The 25,219-nt window shown below is 40.5% G+C and overlaps 3 protein-coding genes across 4 annotated transcripts; 2 read left to right on the top strand and 1 right to left on the bottom strand.

Annotated features, from left to right (window-relative positions):
• The first annotated feature begins 1,900 nt into the window (after nt 1-1,900).
• Nucleotides 1,901-8,866, top strand: LOC124255702. Of its 2 annotated transcripts, none has more exons than XM_046689610.1 (2): nt 1,901-2,189; nt 6,018-8,866. In XM_046689610.1, the coding sequence occupies exon 2, from the start codon at nt 6,041-6,043 to the stop codon at nt 7,355-7,357; it is 1,317 nt and encodes a 438-aa protein (XP_046545566.1). In that variant the 5' UTR covers nt 1,901-2,189; nt 6,018-6,040; the 3' UTR covers nt 7,358-8,866. The 2 variants fall into 2 exon arrangements, with proteins under 2 accessions (XP_046545566.1, XP_046545564.1); XM_046689608.1 differs by having other exon boundaries at nt 1,902-2,173.
• Nucleotides 8,867-10,923: 2,057 nt separating this feature from the next.
• LOC124255690 lies at nt 10,924-12,925 on the top strand. The gene is given in 4 exon segments (XM_046689581.1): nt 10,924-10,958; nt 11,862-11,985; nt 11,988-12,261; nt 12,264-12,925. Coding segments are annotated over 4 exon segments (825 nt in total). The 3' UTR covers nt 12,656-12,925.
• A 7,784-nt stretch (nt 12,926-20,709) lies between these two features.
• LOC124255705 lies at nt 20,710-21,468 on the bottom strand. Its single transcript, XM_046689613.1, has one exon. The coding sequence runs from the start codon at nt 21,142-21,144 to the stop codon at nt 20,734-20,736; it is 411 nt and encodes a 136-aa protein (XP_046545569.1). The 5' UTR covers nt 21,145-21,468; the 3' UTR covers nt 20,710-20,733.
• Nucleotides 21,469-25,219: the final 3,751 nt, after the last annotated feature.

Raw genomic sequence — 25,219 nt, 5'->3', positions numbered from 1 at the left:
TAACGGGATCGGGTGGACAGGCTCGCTGACTTAGTTGACAATACGCATCGGTTCCCAATTGCGCAGATCGATGCTCATGCTGTTGATCACAGGATTGTCTGTTCCAGACTCGATTATATTACAAACTGCCGCCATATATAGCTGGAATATTGCTAAAGCGCGTAAAACTAAACTCACTCACTTAATAGTTTATAGGTGGTTGCTACTAAATATGAAAAATCGATTTTACTTTGAGCCCAAAAAACCTCATTTTGGGTTGTGTTTCACCCCAGTAAAACAATATGTTTACTCTTAAGTAAAACCTCCAAACGGGAGGAATAATAGTACCGCCGGTCAGGACTTGGACTTGCATTATCCTGAACCACCAATATTTAAAATTGTATGTCAAGCATAAAATCACATTTTATTCAGTACTTCAGGCCATGAAGACCCCAACAGTACAGTTGGGTTTTACTTATAGGAGTTTTTAGTATATTTGTGAAACCTGTTCAGCTTATAGAAAACACATATTTTATGGAAAACAACGACAAATTTCCATTGCAATGTTGTCTTCTAAACTGAGAAAATATATCCTCTCTTGCTCAAGTTTATACTTATTACACAAATTAGGAAGACATGTTCTTCCCAGATTTTGTTAACTATCGCAAATCAACTGAACAGGAAATTCACTGACTGTATTAAGTCAACGTCGTTACTCTAGATCTGCAAACTTTAGCTGATTACGCAAGGAAATTCTGATTTCACTAAAGGCCCTTGGTGTTGTAGCTTATAATATATAAGTATTTTTTATGTTGTAGGTGAGATTCTGCAAAATTAGTGAGGCAATTTGAAGATTTAAACTTGCACATTTGGGGTTAATGCAGAAACATAAGGGTTGACCTCTATCCATGGTTGAGATGTTCACCTTCACTGTCAGACCTTTCGTAGATTCTAAAAGTTTTAATCGTTAATATGTATATAATCCTTTATGAGAGATTGAGTTTATTTACGCCGCTTTTATCAATATTCCAGCAATATCATGGCGGGGGACACCGGAAAATAGCTTACATATTGTACCCATGTGAGGAATCGAACCCGGTATTCAGCGTGACGAACGAACGCTTTAACCACTAGGCTACTCCACCGAGCTGTATACCTTATAAACTAGAACATTATATTTGATCTTAATTTGCTTAACGATCAGTGAAATACGTGTCCATTAAGATGAATTTCTTCCTGTTGTAAATCCTGAGTTGATATCTGATATAAATATCAGACCGACCTTGAGAGGTACAGATAGATGCTAATGGTAAAACACGGAAAGTTGAATGTCAAAGGGTGCACGGATAACACCGATTTCCGAAGATGGCCATTACTTCCGGTATGTTGTACTCCATTGCAGTAAAACTTACCACAACAAACTGTACTCGGCAAGGCACTCGAGTCAGTCATATATTTTTTCAGAAAAAGGATAATTTGGCAGCTTCGCGTTTTTCTGTCAGGTTTTTTTAAGTTTGAGAACATTTTCTCCCAGTCTCTTTGTGTTTTCATTTTAAACCAAACCATTTTGAACCTATCGACATATTCAAACTGAAACTTGGCGAACATTTCTTTACATGTAGAGCATTAAAGCTCATCCACACTCCTGTAGTATAATGAACAGACCTTCTCTCACAACAATCTCATTCGGGAAAATACATCATACAGTCCACTGGAGTTTTAGCCCATTGTTGTGTAAACTCGTTTTATAACCTATGGAAAATGATACAATGACCGTTTATTTATCTTTTTAAAAAATACAGTTTATAATCATTTTCATTGTCTACGAATATCTTTCAGCTCGACATGTAAAACTGTAACTCAAATTATACTGACGAACTAAGACTTCCGCTACTATTCAACACTCGAACAAAACCCCAGCTCCATGTCACCCATTATGGCGCGTGACCCAATTTAAAAAGAGTGTGAGATATCGTGCACATGGTGGATGTCATAAGCCGGGCTGGCGACACACCATATCTAACGGTTATGTAGCATTCCGCAAAACTAGGACACCCTCATAACTGATTCTCAGAAACGGAACTCTAGGCCCTAAACAAGGATTCTATTAGAAAGAGGCTCATTATCCTGCCGGCGTTGTACAACGTGGAGCATACGCGCGGTGAGCATATGGTGTACCTCGCCTCAGCTCATGGTAAGATCACCCCATAGTAAGGCTACAGTTATTTATCCATGTTCTATTTCACGTGCTAGTATTCATTCGACGTTTAGAATAGTGGATGAATATATTGTGTATACATATATGTGTGTGACTGTATGTGAAATCGACTACACGTGAGTGCCTGCCATGGTATGCTGGGTTGGGCTGGCGCACTGTTTGATATCGTATTTCCTCTGCTAGACGCTAGGGCGTCTATTAATTTCACACGAGTCGTTGACTCAGCGTCTGTTCAGTTTTATGCTGGCATTGTGTAAACTCACAACCTCACCGAATTCAACACTTCTACATTCCTCCAAAAGGTACACTTGTAGAAAACATTTATTATTAAGTGATGGAATAACCCTTACATGTCGTAAGTTGCCCCGGCTTCAATTAGTCATCGACGTTTATTTGAAGGAATGCGACAATGAGTACCCAAATGGAGAGTCAAAACAGACAGAATATTAAAACTAGACGTGTAAAAGCATTGTGGTGATGACAAGGGCATGGCGGTCACGCAAAGAGATCCTGTCAGCATTTGTTTGTGGATGTTATTAACATTTATAATTGCTGCTGCTGCTAATGTCACAATGACATTGTACCTACTATACTTATAACTCGGCTCGCCTCTCTCTCTCTCTCTCTCTCTCTCTCTCTCTCTCTCTCACTCTTCCTCAAAAAGACACCATATTGATTATAAATGGGTTTTCCAGATTTATATAAACTTTTCATTATTTTGTATGTGAATTTGTATTCCTGATGTACCTTTTTCAATTCCTTTGAGTAAATACAACTAAAGATATATGGTCATGATGGTACTGATAATGTTATATGATTACAGTAAATAATAAGAATTCAGAGCTGCAGATAACGTTTTGGGTCATTGAGTAATGAACTCGCTAGTGTTCATCTCAGTTGGGTATCCTAATTTTAAATTGAGTAACCAAAACAATTGTACTCACCTCACTTAAAGTCATATGGGTATTTTGCCATTTTCTATTAATTGCAAAAATATAATAAAGTTTAAATGATAGTGTTTGTTATTTAGATTTGATCTTTAATATGAGAAACGATAAGAAAGACTGCAAGTTGCCAAGTTCATGTCCTAAAATAGAACCTCTCAATATGACTCAGTAATTTTATCTATCCACCGGTACGCAAGCTAAGATTTGACATTTTTGTGTGTACGCATGTAAGATCACATTTAGTGAGTATTCACAAAAGTTCAAGCATACTTGTATGCAATAGACTTAATAAGAATTGAGTTTAATAGGAGTTTTACAGTGTGGGGATGTACAAAAGTTGATAAGAAGACGCCAACAACCTTTTATAAAAGTTTCTTGTTAATATTTTATTTCAATAATTCCGTCTGGAGGTGCTACAATGATAAGTTAAGCATTTTAACTTTCAAACAGTTTCAGAGAATATGTCTAAAAAACCTCTCCTAAAACCAGGGAATATGTATAATTCCTGATAATTTTAGACATTATGTATATTCCCTGAGTGAACCAGACATTACACATATTACCTGAAATTCGGGGATTATGCATATTCCCTGATTATACGTATTCCCTGATTATACATATTCCCTGATTATACATATTCCCCTGTAACATATATATAAGTTATGGAACAACTACTCGAGCACATGAACTATTTTGGTCTGGCTGAATTCTTTCATTAGACACAACTCCGTACTTCTTTATCTGTTCAATAGTTGGGAAAACAACCAGTACATATATAGTATTTATGAGCTAACTTCAGTTTGCACAATAGAAAGTTCAATGTATTTTATTATGTCCCATATCTTAATTCGTCAGGATATCACCCGAATAAACCTGAATAAGTCATGGACATATTAATGGTTTCTGTATCTTTGCAATGTCACACAGTGTCCTAACACTAAGTCTTCCAATGAAATACTTTTAAACGGCATGGGAGTAACTATCCCTGCCAGTGTAAAATACCATATGTCAGTAGAAGGGACTGAGTGAGTGAGTTCACTTTACGCCGCTTTTAGTAATATTCCAGCAATATCACGGCGAGGAACACCCAGTATCCTAACAATATTTAAAACGGCATGGGGAGTAACTATTCGGTATGAAATACCATATGTCAGTAAAAAGGACAGATGGTGTGGGAGGTAGACGTTTGGTTTGTTGTTTAACGCCGCACCCAGCACTATTCCAGCTATATGTCGGCGGTCTGTAAATAACGGAGTATGGACCAGACAATCCAGTGAACTATATTATGAGCATCGATCTACGAAATCGGGAACCGATGACATGTGTCAACCAAGTCAGCGAGCATGGACCACCCGATCCCGTCAGTCGCCTCTTACGACAAGCACGGATGGTTGAAGACCAGTTCTAACCTGGATCTTCACGAGTCTGTAGAGAGGGTAGTGGACAGTTAAATAGAGAGTTGGACAGGTAGAAACTGGTGGTAGACCAGGTTATAGAAACGTAGATAGGTATATAGAGATTTACAGATCGAGAGTTTTATATGGTCGAAAGATAAACGGATAGAAGATAAGTATACAGGAAGATGACCGGTAAACAGAGATTGGTAAAGGCTATAAAGGACAAGTAAATAAGTGTAAAGATATATCAGTCTGGAGTCGGGTAGATAGGTAAGGAGGTAAAAAGAGCAATACAGGTTGGGAGGGGAATAGACAGGTTGAGGGGAAACGGATAGTGAGACACGGTAAAGGTAAATATGGTGGCAGAAAGGTGTCAGTGAGTGAGTTTAGTATTCCGCTGTTTTTAGCAAAATTCTAGCAATATCACGGCGGGGCACCCCAGAAATGGGCTCCACATATTGTACCCATATGGGGAATCGAACACGGTTCTGCGGCATGACGAGCGAACGCTTTCACCACAAATAGAAAGTTCGTTTAATGCAGGTAGAAAGAGGGTAAAAGACAGGTAAAGTGATAGAGGGAGTTGGAAAGTTAAGGATGGTAGAGAGGTATATACACTAAACGCCAATAGAAACGTTACCCTCCTTCCTTATTGATGGAGGTAACTATCTACAGCTGGCGTTGTGATGCGTAGACATCCACTTCTTGGTCTGTCTCTCGCCATATTTCTCGTACTGTGTATCATATCAAATATTCTCGCCTCTATAGAATCATTTTACACGTGAAATGGATGCAAAAACCGTTTGGGTATTGCTGCGTTTTTGCGATTGATTTTTGCTATATGTAAATAGAAAATGGAAGAAAATGTTACTTTAAATGTTAACAAAGATAATTTTAGATGTTCCTAAACAGTTTTTCACAATATCAAAGCCACGTTCTACTTGTTTTAATTACTGCAAATCAGCAGAAACTGTTTTAAATGACTGAATTCATAGGAATTACTGTTTTACAATTTACACACTCTACAACGGTTGTTTCTTGTTTTAATAGTTGAAAAATGGCGACTTTAAATGGTGTATCTTTTGTTTCAAAGCATAATTTTTATTTCAACCTTTTTTTCTTGGACATCTAAATGACTGTTATTGGTTTATTTCGGCATGGACGAAATAGGACAATTCAACTCTTCTGAAAAAAAAGATGCATTTCACCTAAATATGAATGCATTTGAGATTTGTTTTCGTGATTTGCATAAAGCTGTGTTGTTAAGCTTTCTTGTAAACTAATACCTTCTAACATATCTTTGATGGTTTTGTTTTAAGTAATTCATAAATGTAGGAGGGTAACGTTTCTTTTGGCGTTTAGTTTATTTAAAAAAAAGGTAAGAAGGAAAATACAGACAGACAGAAGTATTCAGGTAGACAGGTAGAAATTATTGAAGAGATTTATTTTATGTCATCCAAGCATGTTTGTTGACAGGTGTGTCTACGGTGATCTGAACCATGGCTGAACAGAGTGCACAGGATGAGAGTATGGCAAAGAACATGGAACTTTCCTTGCGTGAGTTGTCAGTTAAAGATCCACCACTAGATTCGACAAACACTAAAGACAATGCCATCGATGATATTGAGGACCCACAGAACCGCAGCTCAACTCACTTGGAAGAACCAGGAAATTCCCAAAGTAAACACACGGCAGCACCATCAGCAAAGTTTACCCAGCATGGTGAAGACTATGCCGGAGAGTCATCCAGGACAGAAACCACATCTGTTCTGTCGACAGGCAACGAAGACGTTCATGTCAGAGATGCAGGGAAAGTACTGGGAACACTATCTGCAAAGGATGCATTCCATAAGTACATATACAAGTACTTTCCCAATCTGGATACAACTGTCTACATGACTCCACCAATACCCGTTGGACATCCTCCTGTCATGAGAGAGAAAACTGAGTTTGGATACATTTATAGTCCTGAGTATTATTACCTTCTGGGCGATGAATCAGAGAAGAGGGTTGCAAAGTGTTTGGAATATTTGTTCAAACATCTAACCGATGAAAAGTACCTGCTGTTTTCATCATCACATCTTACCATTTTGACAACTTTGTACGATAACAAGTGTGAGGAAAAAGGTGAACACGATGTACTTATTATCCACTACAAATACGGTTTGATATTCATTGAGACAAAGGGATGTATGGGTAAATCTGATGACGCAGTGGCAAGTGTTATCCAAACTTGTCTTTCTCAGCAGGAGAAAAATAGACGCTTTTTTGGAACAAACTTTCCGGGAGTCAAAGGTGTATCTACAGCATGCATCCTTGCATTTCCAAATATATTTAGAAAGCCTTTCTTGAGTTTCAGTAAATCAGTTAAGCGTATTGAGAAATCAGGATTTTCCACACACGATTGTCTGTTTCTAGATGACACTCATATCGAGAAAGAAAATTCGGTAACAAACTTGTTGGAATGGTGGAAGAGAATAGCAGCGAAACAAAAACATGGATTTACATCCCTGGAAGAGTACAGAAGGGTCATTGAAAGATACATTGGAGAACATTCAACTGTCAAGATACCAGTACCTTCAGCTGGACATGAGAAGGAAGGACCTGGAAAAAGTTATGGACAATGTGTAGCAGGGCTGGGAAACAGATACTCGAACATTGTTTTAACCCCAACCCAAGTTGCTGTACATAACAGTTTTATTGAACGGCTAATTCTCAGGGGGAGATTACGGATCGGGGAAAACAATATTGCTCATCTTACAAGCAATAAAATTGTTGAAAGAAGGGAAAAAGGTATGTGTCCTAAACATGGCTGAATCCCCCTCTACATCATGTTCTTTATGCTTCAATTCTGCATGGATTTAAGGACGATACAAATATCCGAAAACGTCTCTTCACAGTGCCTGTTACTGACCAACAATCTCTTAGACGTGTTCTTGAAACATGTGCAACAAGGAAGTTAAATGTTCTCATTGATGAATGTCCTTGTCATTGTGTTGATCTAGACATTCAGACCACGCTATCGGTATTCCCTGCTGAGTGCATTCTGTGGATTGTAATAGCCAAAGAACATGATGTTGATCAAGGCAGACAGTTGTGCCATCTTATTTCAGATGACAACATATGTCAGCCTCAAAATGGCAGGTTTCAACAAATTCTTCTGGAAGAAATACTTAGATGCCCACCTTCTATACTTCCATTTTGGCCAAACTTTAGGGGAACCTCAAGAACCATTCTGTGGTTCTATTCCAATATCGGAGGTAGACAGTCATCTTGCTTCTGTGGGCTTGAAGCCTCTTCCCAACACAAAATCCGTTGTACGAACTATGACTGAACTCAGCATTGATAAACGTCCGTTCTTTCAACAACTGAAAAAGCTGGACATTCCATTGTGCACAATTTCTGGTGAATCAGATGAGGCAGTCTATACTTTTGGATCAAAGAGATTTGTCGTCTCTGCAAGGAGTAGCAAAGTTTGTATATGGAGGTAATACAACCATACGTGTTTATGTAAGGGATCACGATACACTTCCTGAAACCCAACCCCAAACCACATATAACCAGAAGAAATTTGCTAGATTTCTTTACAAACTTGGTTTTGGAAATGACAAGATAGCTACAATAGCAAGTCAAGGTAACAATAGCAAGCAGAACAAGCTTCGTCCATGGAACGGTCTTGTGTTTAATGAAATAACATTTGCACATTTCTTCCTATCTAGAGCAGCCCTACCTTTAACATCGTCGCCGGTCCATGATGGACCGGTTCTGAATATTGAAATTATTTCAGACAACTTAGTATGTTTGGCAGCGACATCAGGAGGGTTTGAAGGATATCAAAAAAAAGCTGAAATCCACATCTCTGATAGGGAAACGGCTGATTATTCCTTCAAGGAAGTACGACCCCTCGACGGACCAGAGTGTTTCATTATACATCACAAACACTTGGACTCTGTGTGTTTGCTTCGAGATTGCCGGATATGCAAAGGTGAGTTTCAATACATTCTCAACAGACTTGGAATAATAGAAAAGGCGACACAGGAGCGCGAGGATGTGTCTGTCCACGAGATTGAACTCAGCAAAACCCGAAATATGCTGGCTCTCCCTGAGACGCCAAGAAGTGATTTAGACTGGTCCGATGTCATCTTGTTGGACGACAGGGAAACACCAACTTGCGAGATAGAATTTCTTGGATCTTGCCAAGTCCCTATTGTTGATAGGATGACTATGCAACTAGACAAGCAGGATGCCTTTGGGCATACAAAATCAGTGTTGTACATTCGCCCGCGTCAGTTTCAAGGGTTGGAGAGGAAAGTTGTCATTGTCATCCAAAAACATGAAGAACCGTGTTCTGTCTTGGCAATTAGCAGATGTGTTTCACAGCTAATTTTCCTAAAACTGTGACAGTTATGTGGCATCATGTTGTCATCAGTCCTCATCTATCCACTTTGGTGGGGTAGCTTAGTGATTAAAGCGTTCGCTCTTCATCTTGAAAACCCGGGTTCGATTCCGCACATGGATACAACGTGTGAAGCCCATTCCTGGAGTCCCCCACTGTGATATTGCTGGAGTACTGCTAAAAACGAAGTTAAACTCACTCACTCACTCATGCACGCACGCACGCACGCACGCGCACGCACGCACGCACTCACTCACTCACGCACTCACTCCTGGACAAGACGAGTCTGGACAAGACAAACCAGAGGATGTTTTCCCGAACAATGATGGAAAGTTGAAGGAACTAAATCAGCGTCAATGTGTTTTTAGGGCAAGCGTGTGATACTTGTGCCCAATCTGACCGTTTTACCAAAATGATGAAATAGCTTGAATGGAACTCTCAGGCCAACTGACTGATATGCAGTGTAAGTGCGTCTGTGTCTTTGTATATGTCTTTGTATACATGTGTATAAACATTTGTCACGTATTCCTGCTGTTTATGACTGTATGTTTCACACTATATTTGTGTTCCTATATTCGCAATTAGGTATTGAGACTCCACACAGGTTTGTGTGTGTGTGTGTGTTCGTGCGTGCGTGCGTGCGTGCGTACGTGCATGCGTGCGTTCATGTACGTGTATAAGTAATTATACGTTTTACTGTGGGCGGGAAATAGGTTTGGGTATAAATAAGACCGCTATGTTTTATTTCCGAATATGCTTTTGGTTTTGATGGAAAACGTCTATTACTGTAGCAGCCAATTTGCTTTTGTCTACAATGCAAAATATTGTCGAACTTTCTAGTTCATGTCAACTTCTCTCTGCCGTGGTGTTTTTAGTGAGTATTCAATAACATACAACGGTCAAGGTCAACTATGGGCGATGGATTTACCACGTTGAACCCATACAAAGCACATCCCTCCTTCGACCAATATGTAATCTGTGAAATGAAGATTAATTACAGAAAATAAATAGCCCAGAGACGTTCTTCATTATGCATAAATCTAGACTTGTCACATACTCTGGATGCCATAAAGCTGGAATATTGCTGAGTGTGGCGTAAAACTAAACTCACTCACTCACATATTCTGGATTTGCAAGGGCTGAGTTCGCATTGTTTTTGTTTCAAGGTCTGTAAAAATTGTGTATATAGTTTGTTCAAATATGCATTATGCAACAATATAACTAAGTGCAGCATTCGATGCTACTTTTATACGATTGCTTTAACCTGTGTAAATAACGAGACAGATACAACCTGAGGTTGTCATAGTCCCTTTGGCTCAAAATTGGACCGATGAATTGCAATCTAACTCGAAAACTGATAAACATATAATACTCAATGAAACACTGATCATAATCAAAGCATCAGACCAACACTGTGAGGTTTTTGCAGAATTTATGTCCTAAAAATAAAAAAAGTTGTTTAACAAACTATCATTAAAATTTTGACACAGTCCACTATTTGTTACGAGGGTGGAGTGCATACTGTGTCAAAACTTTAATGATAGTTTGGAAAACAACTTATTTATTTTTTTCATACTTTCAAGAACTTTACTTGCACGTGTCTGACACATACTTGCACGTTTTACAGGTGCTACTGTTTGGTTGCCGTGTTGCGTAAAACTAAACTCACACACTCTCTGGGAGCTCCATGTTTGACTTATAGAGTAAGACAAGTGCAACGTTATGATTTGGATAGGTGACAAAGTTAGAAGGATATTTTCTACGTGGAAGCTTCATAAGAGGAGATAACGGGATTGGGTGGACAGGTTCGCTGGCTTGGTTGACACATGTCATCGGTTCCCAATTGCGCAGATCGATGCTAATGCTGTTGATCACTGGATTGTCTGTTCCAGACTCGATTATTTACAGACCGCCGCCATATAGGTGGAATATTGCTGAGTGCGGCGTAAAACTAAACTCTACCACTCACTCACTCACTCATAAGAGATGGAAATGAAGTACTTGGGCCAAGGAGGCTACTCGTATTGTGACTTCCAAGGCGGCCATGACTTTCAAGTTCATTACTGACCGAGCAGGAAGTATGAATGTTACATAGTCAGAGGAAGGATTGCATAAACGGGCATAAAGACGGCCGAACATTGCGAAAAGACTGACGGCATGGGCTTGAAGAGCGCAAGAGATCAGCATTGTCGGTTGTAGTGGGGCGGTTAAGGCCAGGATTTTGTCAAAATTGTACACTTTGGTATGACCCTGCATTTCTTAGTGATGATGAATATTTTAAACTTACAGGCATCACAAGAGATCAATTTGATGATGTTGTGTCACATACACAGTCTTTGCGTGGCTCAAGTGTTAGATCAGTCAGAACATGTGTTGCACTGATTCTTGTAAAACTCAGGACTGGACTGTCGAACAACCTTCTTGGTACCTTGTTTAAACTTACAAAGTCACAGGTACAGCGAGCAATTCATTGTGCAAGGGAATGTCTCATGTTACATTTTGTACCCAATAATTTAGGATTTGGGCATATTCAACATGATGAGTTTGTGCAATATCATACCACTCCAGTTGCCAAAAAACTTTTCACCAATGACAAAGTCAATGTTGCTATTCTTGTCTTGGATGGGCCATATATCTACATTCAGAAAGGGGCTGACCACCAATTTCAGAAGCTATCCTACAGCATGCATAAGCATAGACCTTTAGTTAAACCCATGATGGTAGTTGGCACTGATGGATATATTCTTAGTGTGCTTGGTCCATATGCAGCTGATGGGAAGAATAATGATGCATCCATAACTAAACATATGCTTTCAACAAATTCTGATGATATTAACAATTGGTTGGAAGCAGATGATGTTTTCATTGTGGATAGAGGCTTTAGAGACTCAATAACCTTTCTTGAAAACATGGTTTTCATGTAGAAATGCCAGCTTACCTGGAAAAGGGAAAAGACAACATGAAGTAGAAGATGCTAACGTATCAAGACTAATAACTAAAGTGCGGTGGGTTGTTGAATCGTGCAACGGAAGAATTAAGCAGTGGCGATTTTTTTGGATAAAGTTGTTTCAAATCATTATGTACCCCATATCGGGGATTTTGTGCGTATTGTGTGTGCGCTATGCAACAAGTACCGGCCAGCACTGGCATCTCATGATCCAGAAGGTGAGGGAATTGCATCGTTGATGCTGGAGAGGAGTCGGCAGGGCAACCCAGTCAAAGAACTGGTTGAAAGAGAAAACCTTCTTAGAAGGAGGAATGTATACATTCCAATAACTGAAGCTGATGATGTAAGCTTTCCAGTGCTTTCACTGGATGAACTTAGGATATAACAATGGGTGTTTATCAACTAAAGTTGGCACCAGCATATGTTGCAAATCATGTCGATAGTGACAATGCCTATCAGCTTTTCCTGTGTAAGGAAGTGGATGATTTAATCCGAGTGAAAATCCAGTCTCGGCATGTCGGCTCACTCTTGCACACTTTGTGGGTTCAGTTCACTGAGGTTAAGGTGACAGGATGGTACTGCACTTGCAAAGTGGGTGCTAGAGTTGTTGGATGTTGTGCACACATAGCAAGTGTCATTTGGTACCTTGGGTATGGCAGACACCAAGACAAGATGCCAGTTTCCAGCAACACTAGTGATACGCTCTTGAATGCTGCAGTTCTTGATAGTGATTCAGGTACTGAGATTGATGACTTTGTGGGTGAAGAGTAAAAGTGTATGTTTAATATCTTAGCAGTGAATGAGTTGTAAATAATTGCTTTGTTAAGATGTTTGAATACAGACTTTTAACACTTACTTAGTGTAAAAATCAAGCTGTGCCAAGAATGAAATTACACCTCCAATGGGCCCCTTTGAGGTCAAGACTATTGATTTTTATTGCAACATGACTGGTAATTGTGATAACATGTTGTGAATGAGATGTTTACTGTATGCTAAAACTGGTTGTGAATACTGACATTTAACACTTACTTGGTGTTAAAATCAAGCTGTGCCAAGAATGTAATTTCACCCAAAATAGGCCCCTTTGAGGTCAAAACTTGTGATTTTTAGTGCAACATGACTGGTTATTGTAACGACATGTTGTGAATGAGATGTTTACTGTATGCTAAAACTAGTTGTGAATACTGACATTTAACACTTACTTGGTGTTAAAATCAAGCTGTGCCAAGAATGTAATTTCACCCAAAATAGGCCACTTTGAGGTCAAGATTTTTTATTTTTAGTGCAACATGACTGGTTATTGTAACAACATGTTGTGAATGAGATGTGTACTGTTGATTTGCAAGAATGGTTGTAAATACTGACTTTTAACACTTACATGGTGTTAAAATCAAGCTGTGCCAAGAATGTAATTTCACCCGGAATAGGCCACTTTGAGGTCAAGATTTGTTATTTTTAGTGCAACATGACTGGTTATTGTAACGACATGTTGTGAATGAGATGTGTACTGTTGATTTGCAAGAATGGTTGTAAATACTGACTTTTAACACTTACATGGTGTTAACATCAAGCTGTGCCAAGAATGTAATTTCACCCGAAATAGGCCACTTTGAGGTCCAAACTTGTAATTTTTAGTGCAACATGACTGGTTATTGTAGCAACATGTTGTAAATGAGATGTGTACTGTATATTTGCAAGAATAGTTGTAAATACTGACTTTTGACACTTACTTGGTGTTAAAATCAAGCTGTGCCAAGAATGTAATTTCACCCAAAATAGGCCCCTTTGAGGTCAAAACTTGTGATTTTTATTGCAACATGACTGGTTATTGTAACAACATGTTGTGAATGAGATGTGTACTGTTGATTTGCAAGAATGGTTGTAAATACTGACATTTAACACTAACATGGTGTTAAAATCAAGCTGTGCCAAGAATGTAATTTCACCCGGAATAGGCCACTTTGAGGTCAAAACTTGTAATTTTTAGTGCAACATGACTGGTTATTGTAACGACATGTTGTGAATGAGATGTTTACTGTATGCTAAAACTAGTTGTGAATACTGACATTTAACACTTACTTGGTGTTAAAATCAAGCTGTGCCAAGAATGTAATTTCACCCGGAATAGGCCACTTTGAGGTCAAAACTTGTAATTTTTAGTGCAACATGACTGGTTATTGTAACGACATGTTGTGAATGAGATGTTTACTGTATGCTAAAACTAGTTGTGAATACTGACATTTAACACTTACTTGGTGTTAAAATCAAGCTGTGCCAAGAATGTGATTTCACCTGAAATAGGCCCCATTTGAGGTCAAGACTTGTTATTTTTAGTGCAACATGACTGGTTATTGTAACGACATGTTGTGAATGAGATGTTTACTGTATGCTAAAACTAGTTGTGAATACTGACATTTAACACTTACTTGGTGTTAAAATCAAGCTGTGCCAAGAATGTGATTTCACCTGAAATAGGCCCCTTTGAGGTCAAGACTTGTGATTTTAGTGCAACATGACTGGTTATTGCAATAACATGTTCTGAATGAGATGTTTACTGTATATTTGCTAAAACTAGTTGTAAATACAGACTTTTAACACTTTGTTAAAATCAAGCTATGCCCAAAATGTAATTAGACCCAAAACGGGCCCCTGTGATTTTAGTGCGACGTGATTGGTTATCATTAGTACATGTTGTAAAATTGACCTATAGTTTATATTTGCAAAGAAAGTTGTGAATAATGAGTGTTTTGGTAAACAACTAGCATGTAATTGAATTACTGTCCACAATGTATTGCAACCCTAATTGGGCCCCTTTAAGTTAAAACCTTGTGATTGATGTTGACATGTTTTTCATCATGAATACCTGTTGTAAAACTGATGTTATTTGTATGTAAATAAAATGGTAGTTGTAACTAAGTCATTATGGCACACTGATATTTCAGACTTCTTGTTATTCTTCATGGGAACTGATAAAACCCATTTTGGGCCCCTCTGCATTGAAATTACGCCTCAGATCATCTAAAAAATAGCATTTTTATGCAAAGCAATCTTGTCTCTAAACAAATAACATGTGTTCAGCCAATTCTGTTTGTGGGCCAAAAACCACCCTTATCATACCTTGTCCTTTGGCATGACGCACGCACACACACACACATTCGTGTAAGCGTGCGCGTTGCTATGTACTGGTAACTTAGTAACGGTGAACACTGAACACTTCATTTGACATTTTTATCAAATACCCACAGCTTGAAGAGCGCAAGAGATCAGCATTGTCGGTTGTTAGTATTTTATCTTTGGAAAGAATCAATACGAAGCGTTCGTAAAATCTGCTCTTGTCGTCCACATGACATAAGCTCTTTGTTAAGTGCTGAATATATTCACATGAAATTTAATTAAGTATCCCCCTATTTTAGAACAGTGACATGAACGGAAAGGTCTCCGAATTTTCATACATCTAAAAGAGCAGTAATGCCTGATTATTTGATGAAATATTAAATAAATGACTACAGAAAAAAATGTAAGCAATCTGTTAATGGGTATGTTCTGTACGTGATATTTGCCACCACTTTTGATTTTGTGGAAATGCAGTTCATTGAATAAGTATTGTGTATCCCCCACGTTCTTGGATGACAGCCTCCACCCTGCTCGTGCGAACAGTGAACCGAGGCAATTAACACTCACACACGCACGCGCACGCGCACGCACACACATACACACGCAATGCTGCCTCCAATAACCCACGTTGTCCTGGAGGGTCCCTTCCCTGATCTGGGTTTCAGATCACGGCGCATCGCAGGCCAAGGGAGTGTCTTGAAAACATTATTCCGCAGGAACTGTACCACAGCACGGGAACGATGTGGTGCGGTGTTCCTGTCCATGGATATGTGGCGGGTAGCCGATGGTCATCAACATGAGGCAGGTGAGGTGAGGTGAAATTGGGTTTTACGTCGTGCTTGAGAATATTTCGCTCATATGACGACGTGCATGCGTGTGTATGTGTATGTGCGGCTGCTTGTACTAGCCCAGACTGAAGCTGGTTTTATAGTGCTAGCCCACTGAGATACCATGCCGCAGTGAAGCATGAATACCCCACTTAGACACATTATACTGACTCCGAGCCGACCAGTCCTTGTTGTACCCATTAATGCCGAGCGCCAGGCAGGGACCAACAAGTACCATATTTTAACGTATTTTGGTATGACGCGGTCGGGGATCGAACCCGCAACCTTCCGCTCTCCGGGTGGACGCTCTAACCACTACACCACGGAGGCGGTCTCAAAATGAGGCACAACAAATTGATCAAGGATGTCCCAGATGTATTGCTGGCCATTAAGATTTCCCCATACAGTTACTAATGTCAACTTACAGTCATGGGAGACACATCCCCACACCATAAGTGAGCTTCCATCAAGGGGAACAGTACAATGAATGTTCCTCGGCACCTAAGCAGCGTAAATGCGCCTCCAAACTCTCAGACGACCACTGTAACAAGAAGCAGGAACCTGTTTTAGTCTGAACAACGGTCTCCAGGTCCCAGGATTCAAACACCGTCGAGAAAACACCACTGCAGACGCTGCCTTTGATGTTCATGAGTCGTAGTTGGATGCTTGATGAGTCGTGATGACCCTTCAAACCAAGCAACCTTGAGACGGTCATGGTTGACAAACGCCTGCTGGGCACCCGGAGTTGCTTCAAACAAGAGATCGTGGCGAAGGGTTCACGCCTCACGTAACGGTCCAGGGTGCCGTTGTACAAAGCGATCGCTAAGGTGACCATAACTCCCATACTTTAACACTGACTTAAGGTAGCCTTAGCGCTAAGGTGACCATAACTCCCATACTTTAACACTGACTTAAGGTAGCCTTAGCGCTAAGGTGACCATAACTCCCATACTTTAACACTGACTTAAGGTAGCCTTAGCGCTAAGGTTGTTTTGAAAAACAGCACCCTGATTGCCATCTTCCGCTATCTAGAGTGGTCTCCCCGTTTTGCCCTGGCCTTGGTCGATCCTTGAAAGCGCCTGTTTCTTTGTGTTGCCGAATAGGTCTGCTGGTGCCAGAGTGGCAGACGTCGACGGCCTTGAATGACATGCCAGCTGCGTGCATACACACTATCTGCTATCTCACTCCCAGTGAAAGTTTTCTTCTAGTCGTGTTATGGATAAAACAAATATTCACAAGTTGTATACCCTTGGACGGCTTTTCTCATGACATAAATGGGTAGCATTAGGGCAGCGTTTTGGGCAAACCCTTTCAAAATGAAACTTAGTTTTCTGAAATGTGCTACCAAACAATGGCATCACTGACTTATCATCATCGATAGCAACATCACTATGATGAAATGTATTTAATTAAGTTCCATTTGTATTGATAGTTTAACACCAGTCCTGGTGATGCTACATTAAGATTTCTCAAGAGATGTCCACTGTGTAATAAAATATTTCACCAACTACACTATCGGTCTATACTAGTTTAGGTACTAGCTGTAACTGCTTGGGCCAAATGCCGAGACTTCAAGATATAGGTACGAAAACTCTAGTGATGTCGAAATTAGCTCAGTCCAAGCTTTGATACGCGTATCTCGAATTCCAGATACGTTGCCAAATTTATAGGTATCATATAGTGAGGAGATTGGGGCCGGGGGACACGTTCGAGAAACTGATACATTCGACATAACGAGGTTCGAATGCAAATAATCGGGTCGAAATCTACCGTACCAGATGTTGTTAGGAACAACGTCCCATGTCGTCGGGGTATGTAGACACGCAGTCAAGCGAGTCAGTGACCCGTTCCACAGAGCAACCTTACGCTGCGGCAATTCTCGGCCAGAAAATGAGAGTTAACGCAACGATCGCTTTGTGAAACGGGTCCCTGGTAATCATCGTTATTTAGAGGGTGCGGCTCGGTAAAAGGTGATTAAACGTAGCGTTCGACATTATTGTACTCAAAGAGACGTGTGTGCGGTTGTATGTACTAGTACTGACTAATGAACATTTCATAGTGCAAGCAACGGAGATACCATGGCGCAATACGGATACTCCACACGGACACAGTATAATGACTCCGGGTCCTCGTTTATCCCCACAATACCAAGCTTATGTCAGAGGCAAGAATCACGGATCGGTCTCCGTATTAGGGAACCCGAACTGGCGACATGAGTCACCCTTCCCCATCGGTCAAGAATCCGATCGGGGAAGACGTAACCCTGGCAAAAGACACAAACTGACCACAGGGACCTACACCAAACATGGAATGGGGGAAAAGCCGGGTACGGGCAAGGAATGTCAGCTATGTCAATTAATGGATGGTATAAATGATTGTGAACCAGCAGTGCTCGGCAGTTCGGACTGAAACTCAGAGTTCAGAGCCACCCCTTGTAACTACCAGAATAAATCGTGTGGACCCCAAGACGGACTTGTGTGCTGATTAGAGTCATATCCCCCAGAGCATCAACCTACTGAGGCGGATACTAGCGCCAAGCAGAAAAACAACAAAATACCACCTTTAACGTCTTAACGCGTCCAAGGATCACTCACTCACTTGGTGAAAACGGTGCCAATCTCGAATCATGACCTTGGGCCGTATTTAATACTTAAAAAGAAGTTGTTTCATAAATGCAGCCCTGGAGGCACGCCTAAGTAGGCCCATACCGTATACTCTGCTCTAAAGATGACTTTACAAGTGCACAATTTTCACCACATTTTAATACATGAACAACATATAAACAAAGGACTAGTGTTAGCACATGATTGTATAATACGTATATGTCAATATAATATTTGCATAAAAACATTTCAGCACAAAAGTAGAAATTCGCAGTTTTCAGCACAAACAAATATCTGTATATACAGTATCAGGCTTACTTCGAGAACAGGTATCACATTTTCGTGCACTTCACATCTGAAAGCAATGGGTGTGAAATAATGGACGCCATAACCACTGATTGTACAACTATATGACTATACTCCCGGTCAAGATGAGGTTAATGACAGATTAATATCGGTGACAATAACACGTCCAACACAGGCTGTCTGAAACCGGACAAACCTGTGATCCACACCCTGAGAAACATCCAGCGTCAGGTGAAGCCGTTTTCCATAAATACCAGCCCTAATTAATAAGTCAAGATATCTGTTAACGCTCCCTGCACGACATTCACACAGTTACAAAGGTAATACAGTTTGAGTATGGGAGTATTTCCATACTGCCTGTCACAGATAAGACATATTACTGTATTCATACTACCGAAGCACTTTAACGACAGTCCTTCCCGCAAAGTATTCTTAATATCTGTTCAATGTTGTTTTAGAACTCACAATACCGCAATTTGTTGTTTTAGAACTCGCAATACCACAGCTTGTTGTTTTAGAACTCGAAATACCGTAATTTGTTGTTTTAGAACTCACAACACCGCAGCTTGTTGTTTTAGAACTCGCAATACCGCAGCTTGTTGTTTTAGAACTCGCAATACCGCAGCTTGTTGTTTTAGAACTCACAATACCGCAGCCATCAAGAAGTATACAAACAGACGTATGTCTTATTGACGTAACGACACATTCCTTTCAGATAAAATGAAAGTTGAATTTGGGGCTTCTTTTGGTGCACTGGTATTTACGGCAATCTGCCAACACAATGTAACATATTTATCTGCACACAAATTGTTGTACATACAGTGTTTCAGCAGTTCCTTGAATACATAACGTGCGTGCATTATAAACCATAATGTTTAAACATTGAACCATCATCTATTCAATATGACAAACATCCAACGTAAATATATAATCACAACGTTAACACCAACAGTGTGTAAATCTGCTAAATCATGCATGCAACAGACAGGAAAATACATTACATTATACACAATACAGATGTCATACAACCGTAATGCATGTGCATTTAAGGAAGATAGATGAAATGATATTACATATATCCATCAGAGATTCAGTTACCTAGCAACTGTAATGCATGTGCATTTAAAGAAAGATAACATGGCATTATATTTATACACCAGAGATTCGCAGTTACCACACATCTGTAGTACACGAGTATTTAACGGAAGATAGAAATGAAATTACATTTATACACCAGAGATTCGCAGTTACTACACATCTGTATTACACGAGTATTTAACGGAAGATAAAATGAAATTACATTTATACACCAGAGATTCGCAGTTACACACTCATCTGGTACACCAGAGATTCGCGCATCTGTGCATGCATTAAACGGAAGTTAACATTAATATTGGAGGGGATTTCCTTGTTAAATTCCTGCATGTTTGGCTCTCAGTAGTCCCGCATTCCATAAGACTCGGTGCTCTAAGTGAACAAAGATTTATAAGATGAGCTCATTGTCTTCAACATCGTATTTCGCCCGTGACACATGGGGACGACACGCCTCGGGCAATTTCGCTTAAGTTATGTAGTTAGAGAGACTGTTCCGATGGGCAAGGTCATAGGCAACAAAGCAACAGACCAGGCCAAATGGTATTTTTACAAAGAAGAACATGATTGCTTTATCTAGCCAAAACTCACTGAACATATTTCCAATTGACATCTTTGATAGTATTGGTCACGGGCAATAATAAAGCCATACTGTCATAAATCCGGATCGACTGTAGATGATAATTTATAGATGAATGTACACAGTTGAATGTCATTGCCAATTACACAGTAGCATGCTTGACAACATAATTATGTTGAAGAGTAAATATGTGTATATTTTCTGAAAGGTCGCACATCAGATTAATATGTTTCTGTCAGTATATAATTACATAGCATGGACAGAGCAATTCATTACTGTCATTCGAGCTCAGATATTTTCTCCTGGAATTTTGAAACAACTTGTATATCACATGAGGCTCGGGGCAGCGACAACGGGCCCAACTTGATCCGTCAACTTGGTGGCAAAATTCCTCACCCCGCCCAAGCAGGACACCTCCGACGTGACATCAGTAAATCCACAGATCAAAACATCTTTGCTCCGCTGTGCCACAAAGATACCATCGGAGTTTCTCCCGATCACTGTATCTTTATCCACGGCGAAACAGCTGTACTGGATCGCCTCTACAAACAGGCTGAATATATTTGTCGTGAGGAACACCATGGACTTGAGAATGCCCACCGCTTCTTGCCCGGTAATGTTTATCCCGCTCGTCCCGGCCAACTTTTCGCCATTTAGATCGAAAATGGCGGCTTTCTTCAGTTTCCCCTCAGAAATCAAGCTATCGACGATCTCGTTCCACGTCATGAGTTCAAACATAATTCACTTCGAAAAAGGAAAACTAATAAAGTGTATCCGCCAACGTTACTTTGGCTGCTGTCAGCCGAGGAATCCGAAGCGAGACTGAGCAGGTGTGAGAACCCTACCTTGTTTTGGTGAAACTTTTGCTGAAATGACAAAACTTCCTTCCGTCACTGTATTCATGTGGCGATCATGGCCAAACGAACTCTCAATGCGATTTATAAACTTGATCTCCACGTGCGAGTGTTGGCTAATCCTGCTTCGTTGTGTTGAAGCTTTTCCCGTGCTGAGCCAGCCCGAGCGTCAATTCTGATTACGTGTTGCGCTTCGGCAAACATCGACAATTTCCGTGACAACTACATTTATGTCGTCTGCTCGCTCAAAATGAACCCACTGACACAGGCTCCGCTGCCCTTCAACTGAGCAACACTGAATATAAACGTAACCGTGTGTACACAGCATTGTCGTAGCTGCTTCTTGCCTCTTCGCCTGTTGAATATACTGTGTAAGCTTGCTGACTATATGAGATTTAATAGACTTGCTACACATTCCTGCTGTTTATGACTATGTTTCACACATTATTTGTGTTCATATATTCGCAGTTAGGTATTGTGACTCCACAAATATGAATAGGACCCCTGCTTCGTATAATCGTATTTCTTTTAACACAGAGAGAGAGAGAGAGAGATAAGATAAGGGTTTAAAGTGATCTTCAGCAACCCTAGCTTGTTGTAAGAGGCGACTGGAGGGAACCGTTGGATGTTGTGATATAGTTGATGCAGATCATTGCTTCCAAGTGTGCCCTTTGGCGGATCCAGAGGGGGGTGCAGGGATGCGCGCCCCCACTTTTGTCCTGAAAGTTTATTAAATTACCATTGAAACTCTCGAGAAAATGGGTGTAAATTAACTGTGCACCAACCCACCCCCTTTCTGAACTGCGCACACACACACCCCTTTCTCAAAAAGCTGTATCCGCCCCTGGTGTCTAGAACGTAGACTAACAACTAATCTGAAATGGTCATATTTTACGGGAAAAGTTCATTGTAAAAAACATAAAATATAATGAAAAGGAGCCCTGAAGCCCTGAAGCTATACTTGCGTGGGCTTTCTTGGATATATTTGCTTCAGGGTCTGTATGGACAGACTATCTAGATCGATGCTTCTGATGTCAGTCACGCGATTACCTGGTTCAAAATGGATTCTTTACAGACCGCCGTCATGCTGCTACCATACGGCAGTGTAGCGTTGAACAACACACGAAACTAGCCTGCAGTCAGTTCATATGAGTGCATTTGGACAACGTGAGTGTGTACTCCTACAAAAAACACAAGGTCATTCTGTGCATTGATGTTAAACTCGTCCGTAAGTAGTGTAAGAGTATAAAGAGCACGATTATACTTAAAAACCAGCAGAGGACGACAATCTGAGGCAGGATATAATCTTGAACCAGCATTCTGTGTGTCATAGGATGAGTGAATTTAGCTTTACGCCCCGTTCAGCAATATTCAAGCAACATCAAGACGGAGTACAACAGAAATGGGCTTCACACAGTGTCCCGTACGGAGAATCGAATCGTCACGTAACAACAGGGCTGCCTCACCGCCTTAGTTGTCACCTAGACTCGTTGCCATTATGCAGCGCCAAACGCTTTTCCATTTTTATTACACATTATCTATCGATGGGGCCGTCATGTAATACTGGGGGCAACAGAAATCTAGGTTGGTTGACAAAATGTATGACGTGTTAAAGTGACAAATCGTCAGCGTATATTCAACAAGTTGCACGTAAAGGCCCAGCTCAGGCTTGCTCCAAGGCTGTACTGAAAGCTAAGCAAATGAATGTATACTATCATAGTAATTCTATCCTTTAATGAGGCAAGTCTAGATAAGCGGATAATAGAATAGGATGGTCCTGTGTTGTTTTCTTGCCGTGAACTGTGTATATAACACTTGTGGATGAGGAATGTATCGTTTTGGGTCCTTTGCAGATCAATATGAAAATGTACAAGGTGGTACAAGGCCCTTCTGACGGAACGGACAATCGGGAACATGGACAAATGGCTTACATCATTGTTGTTATCATCGTCGAAATATAATTATAGCAACATTCGGTGGGTAAAAGGGGAGAAGTTGAGAGTTGGCAACTTTTAAGCGGAACAAATATTATAGCGGAGGGCGATCGATCCTGACGTCAGTTCATACATGTGCTTGTAGGCCTAATTAATATTAATATAGCGGAGGGCGATCGATCCTGACGTCAGTTCATACATGTGCTTGTAGCCCTAATTAATATTAATATAGCGAGGGCGATCGATCCTGACGCCAGTTCATACATGTGCGTGTAGCCCTAATTAATATTAATATAGCGGGGCGATCGATCCTGACGTCAGTTCATACATGTGCTTGTAGCCCTAATTAATATTAATATAGCGGAGGGCGATCGATCCTGACGTCAGTTCATGCATGTGCTTGTAGCCCTAATTAATATTAATATAGCGGAGGGCGATCGATCCTGACGCCAGTTCATACATGTGCTTGTAGCCCTAATTGGCTTGGGGTATTTTTCTCACATTAAACACCTTTGGATTTGACCGAAACCCTTCGTTTCGTTGTTGTCTGTGATATCTGACTGTATGTCTGAATTCCGTTACGAAACGTTATTCATAACTAGAACCGGGTAGACTGCGAACACACGTCTCGTACAATAGAACAGAGTTGCTTCCCTTTGATAAAGGGCAATTACTCTCCGGACAGACATGGGTTAATGCGAAAGCTGATCACTAACCAATAGGTACCGTATAGTTACAACTCTGTCTACATAAAGAAATAATATAACGCTTGTGATAAGTCAGCAATATCTTATACCATGTATCCATGTGTATAATTACAATGAGTCTAAAAGTTTGAAGGTGGCCCAGTCCGTAAATATCGTGAGGTAGCATGACACAGTTTCCGAGTAATGTAACTTCCTATTTGTAATGTAACTTCCTATTTGTAATTTTACGAGCTGAGCTACCTCCGAAAGTCATATAACCATATGTGGGTTATACGGAACTAGCGTGCCGACTGACCCACAACTGATCGGTCATCCATGAGTAGAGTTACGGATATACGGATTATCCGGCACTGACCTGAGAAGTTGACACCGCAACCTGAGGTCGCCTTGACCCTGGTCGGAGGGTTGCCCTTGGCCATCGGATGGATGTCATGTATCTGACATAGACGGGTGTTACCTGACTTAGGGGTCGTGGCATACGTAATAGCCCACGGAATGGTACAGTGTATGTATCTTTGTTGAAGCGTACGTTGCGTAGGCCTACTTGTCTTTTTATCAATGCAGTCAAAAACATTTCAACCATATCACGGGGTTGTGTAAATAAACGAGTCATGTGTATTCAAACCGGTGGCTAAACGAATGAGCATAGAAATAAGCCATTGACACAGCCATTCGAGATTCTATCGGGGTTATAACAGGCCCCGTTGGTTATACAGTTTGCATATGGGTTTTTCGATTTACACGTCAAAATGAACAGGGGGAAAAGTACACAGTCAACCCTCAAACAAACAAACCTAACTCTGACCGTACAATCTTCATTAGTGGGTTCCCAGAAGGCACCTGCTCACAATAAAGTTCAAATGACGTCACCATTGCCTGTTGACGTTTAATAATTATGCTGGTTCCCAGCTCCCTTTGCGCGCGTCAACCTGCGCCAAAGCTAAGAGTCGGTTATATTGCGATATGAGAGACAGGATCCAGCTCACGTAAACAGTACCGCGCCCCATCCGGACAGATCATGTTGACATAGGACCGGGGCAAACTTGTTTCATTGTCGCCAGTCTACGGGACCTGCTATTGCACATAAAGGGGGTGCGGACTGTGTTAGTGTGTACACTTATACCTTGACTTGCTCAAGTCTCTAAGGTAATAATTACTAGTTTAAATGAAAATTTCTATTAAAAATCATAAATACAGGCTGGGGTCCGCTTATCTTATCTATTGCCTCTTCGAAGGATAGAATTACTATACATCCATGGGTTTAGCATTCAGTAAAGCCTTGGAGCAAGGCTAACTTATACCGTGCTAGTTTTCAAAA

Source organism: Haliotis rubra, unplaced genomic scaffold, assembly GCF_003918875.1.
Source record: "Haliotis rubra isolate DU_JTF1 unplaced genomic scaffold, ASM391887v1 Scf606, whole genome shotgun sequence".
Taxonomy (NCBI): Eukaryota; Metazoa; Mollusca; class Gastropoda; order Lepetellida; family Haliotidae; genus Haliotis; species Haliotis rubra.
This window is presented reverse-complemented; position numbering and strand designations above follow the sequence as displayed.

Excerpts from the sequence above, each read along its gene's own strand:
- LOC124255702 (XM_046689610.1), top strand. The coding sequence starts at position 6,041 with ATGGCTGAACAGAGTGCACAGGATGAGAGTATGGCAAAGAACATGGAA.
- LOC124255705 (XM_046689613.1), bottom strand. The coding sequence starts at position 21,144 with ATGTTTGAACTCATGACGTGGAACGAGATCGTCGATAGCTTGATTTCT.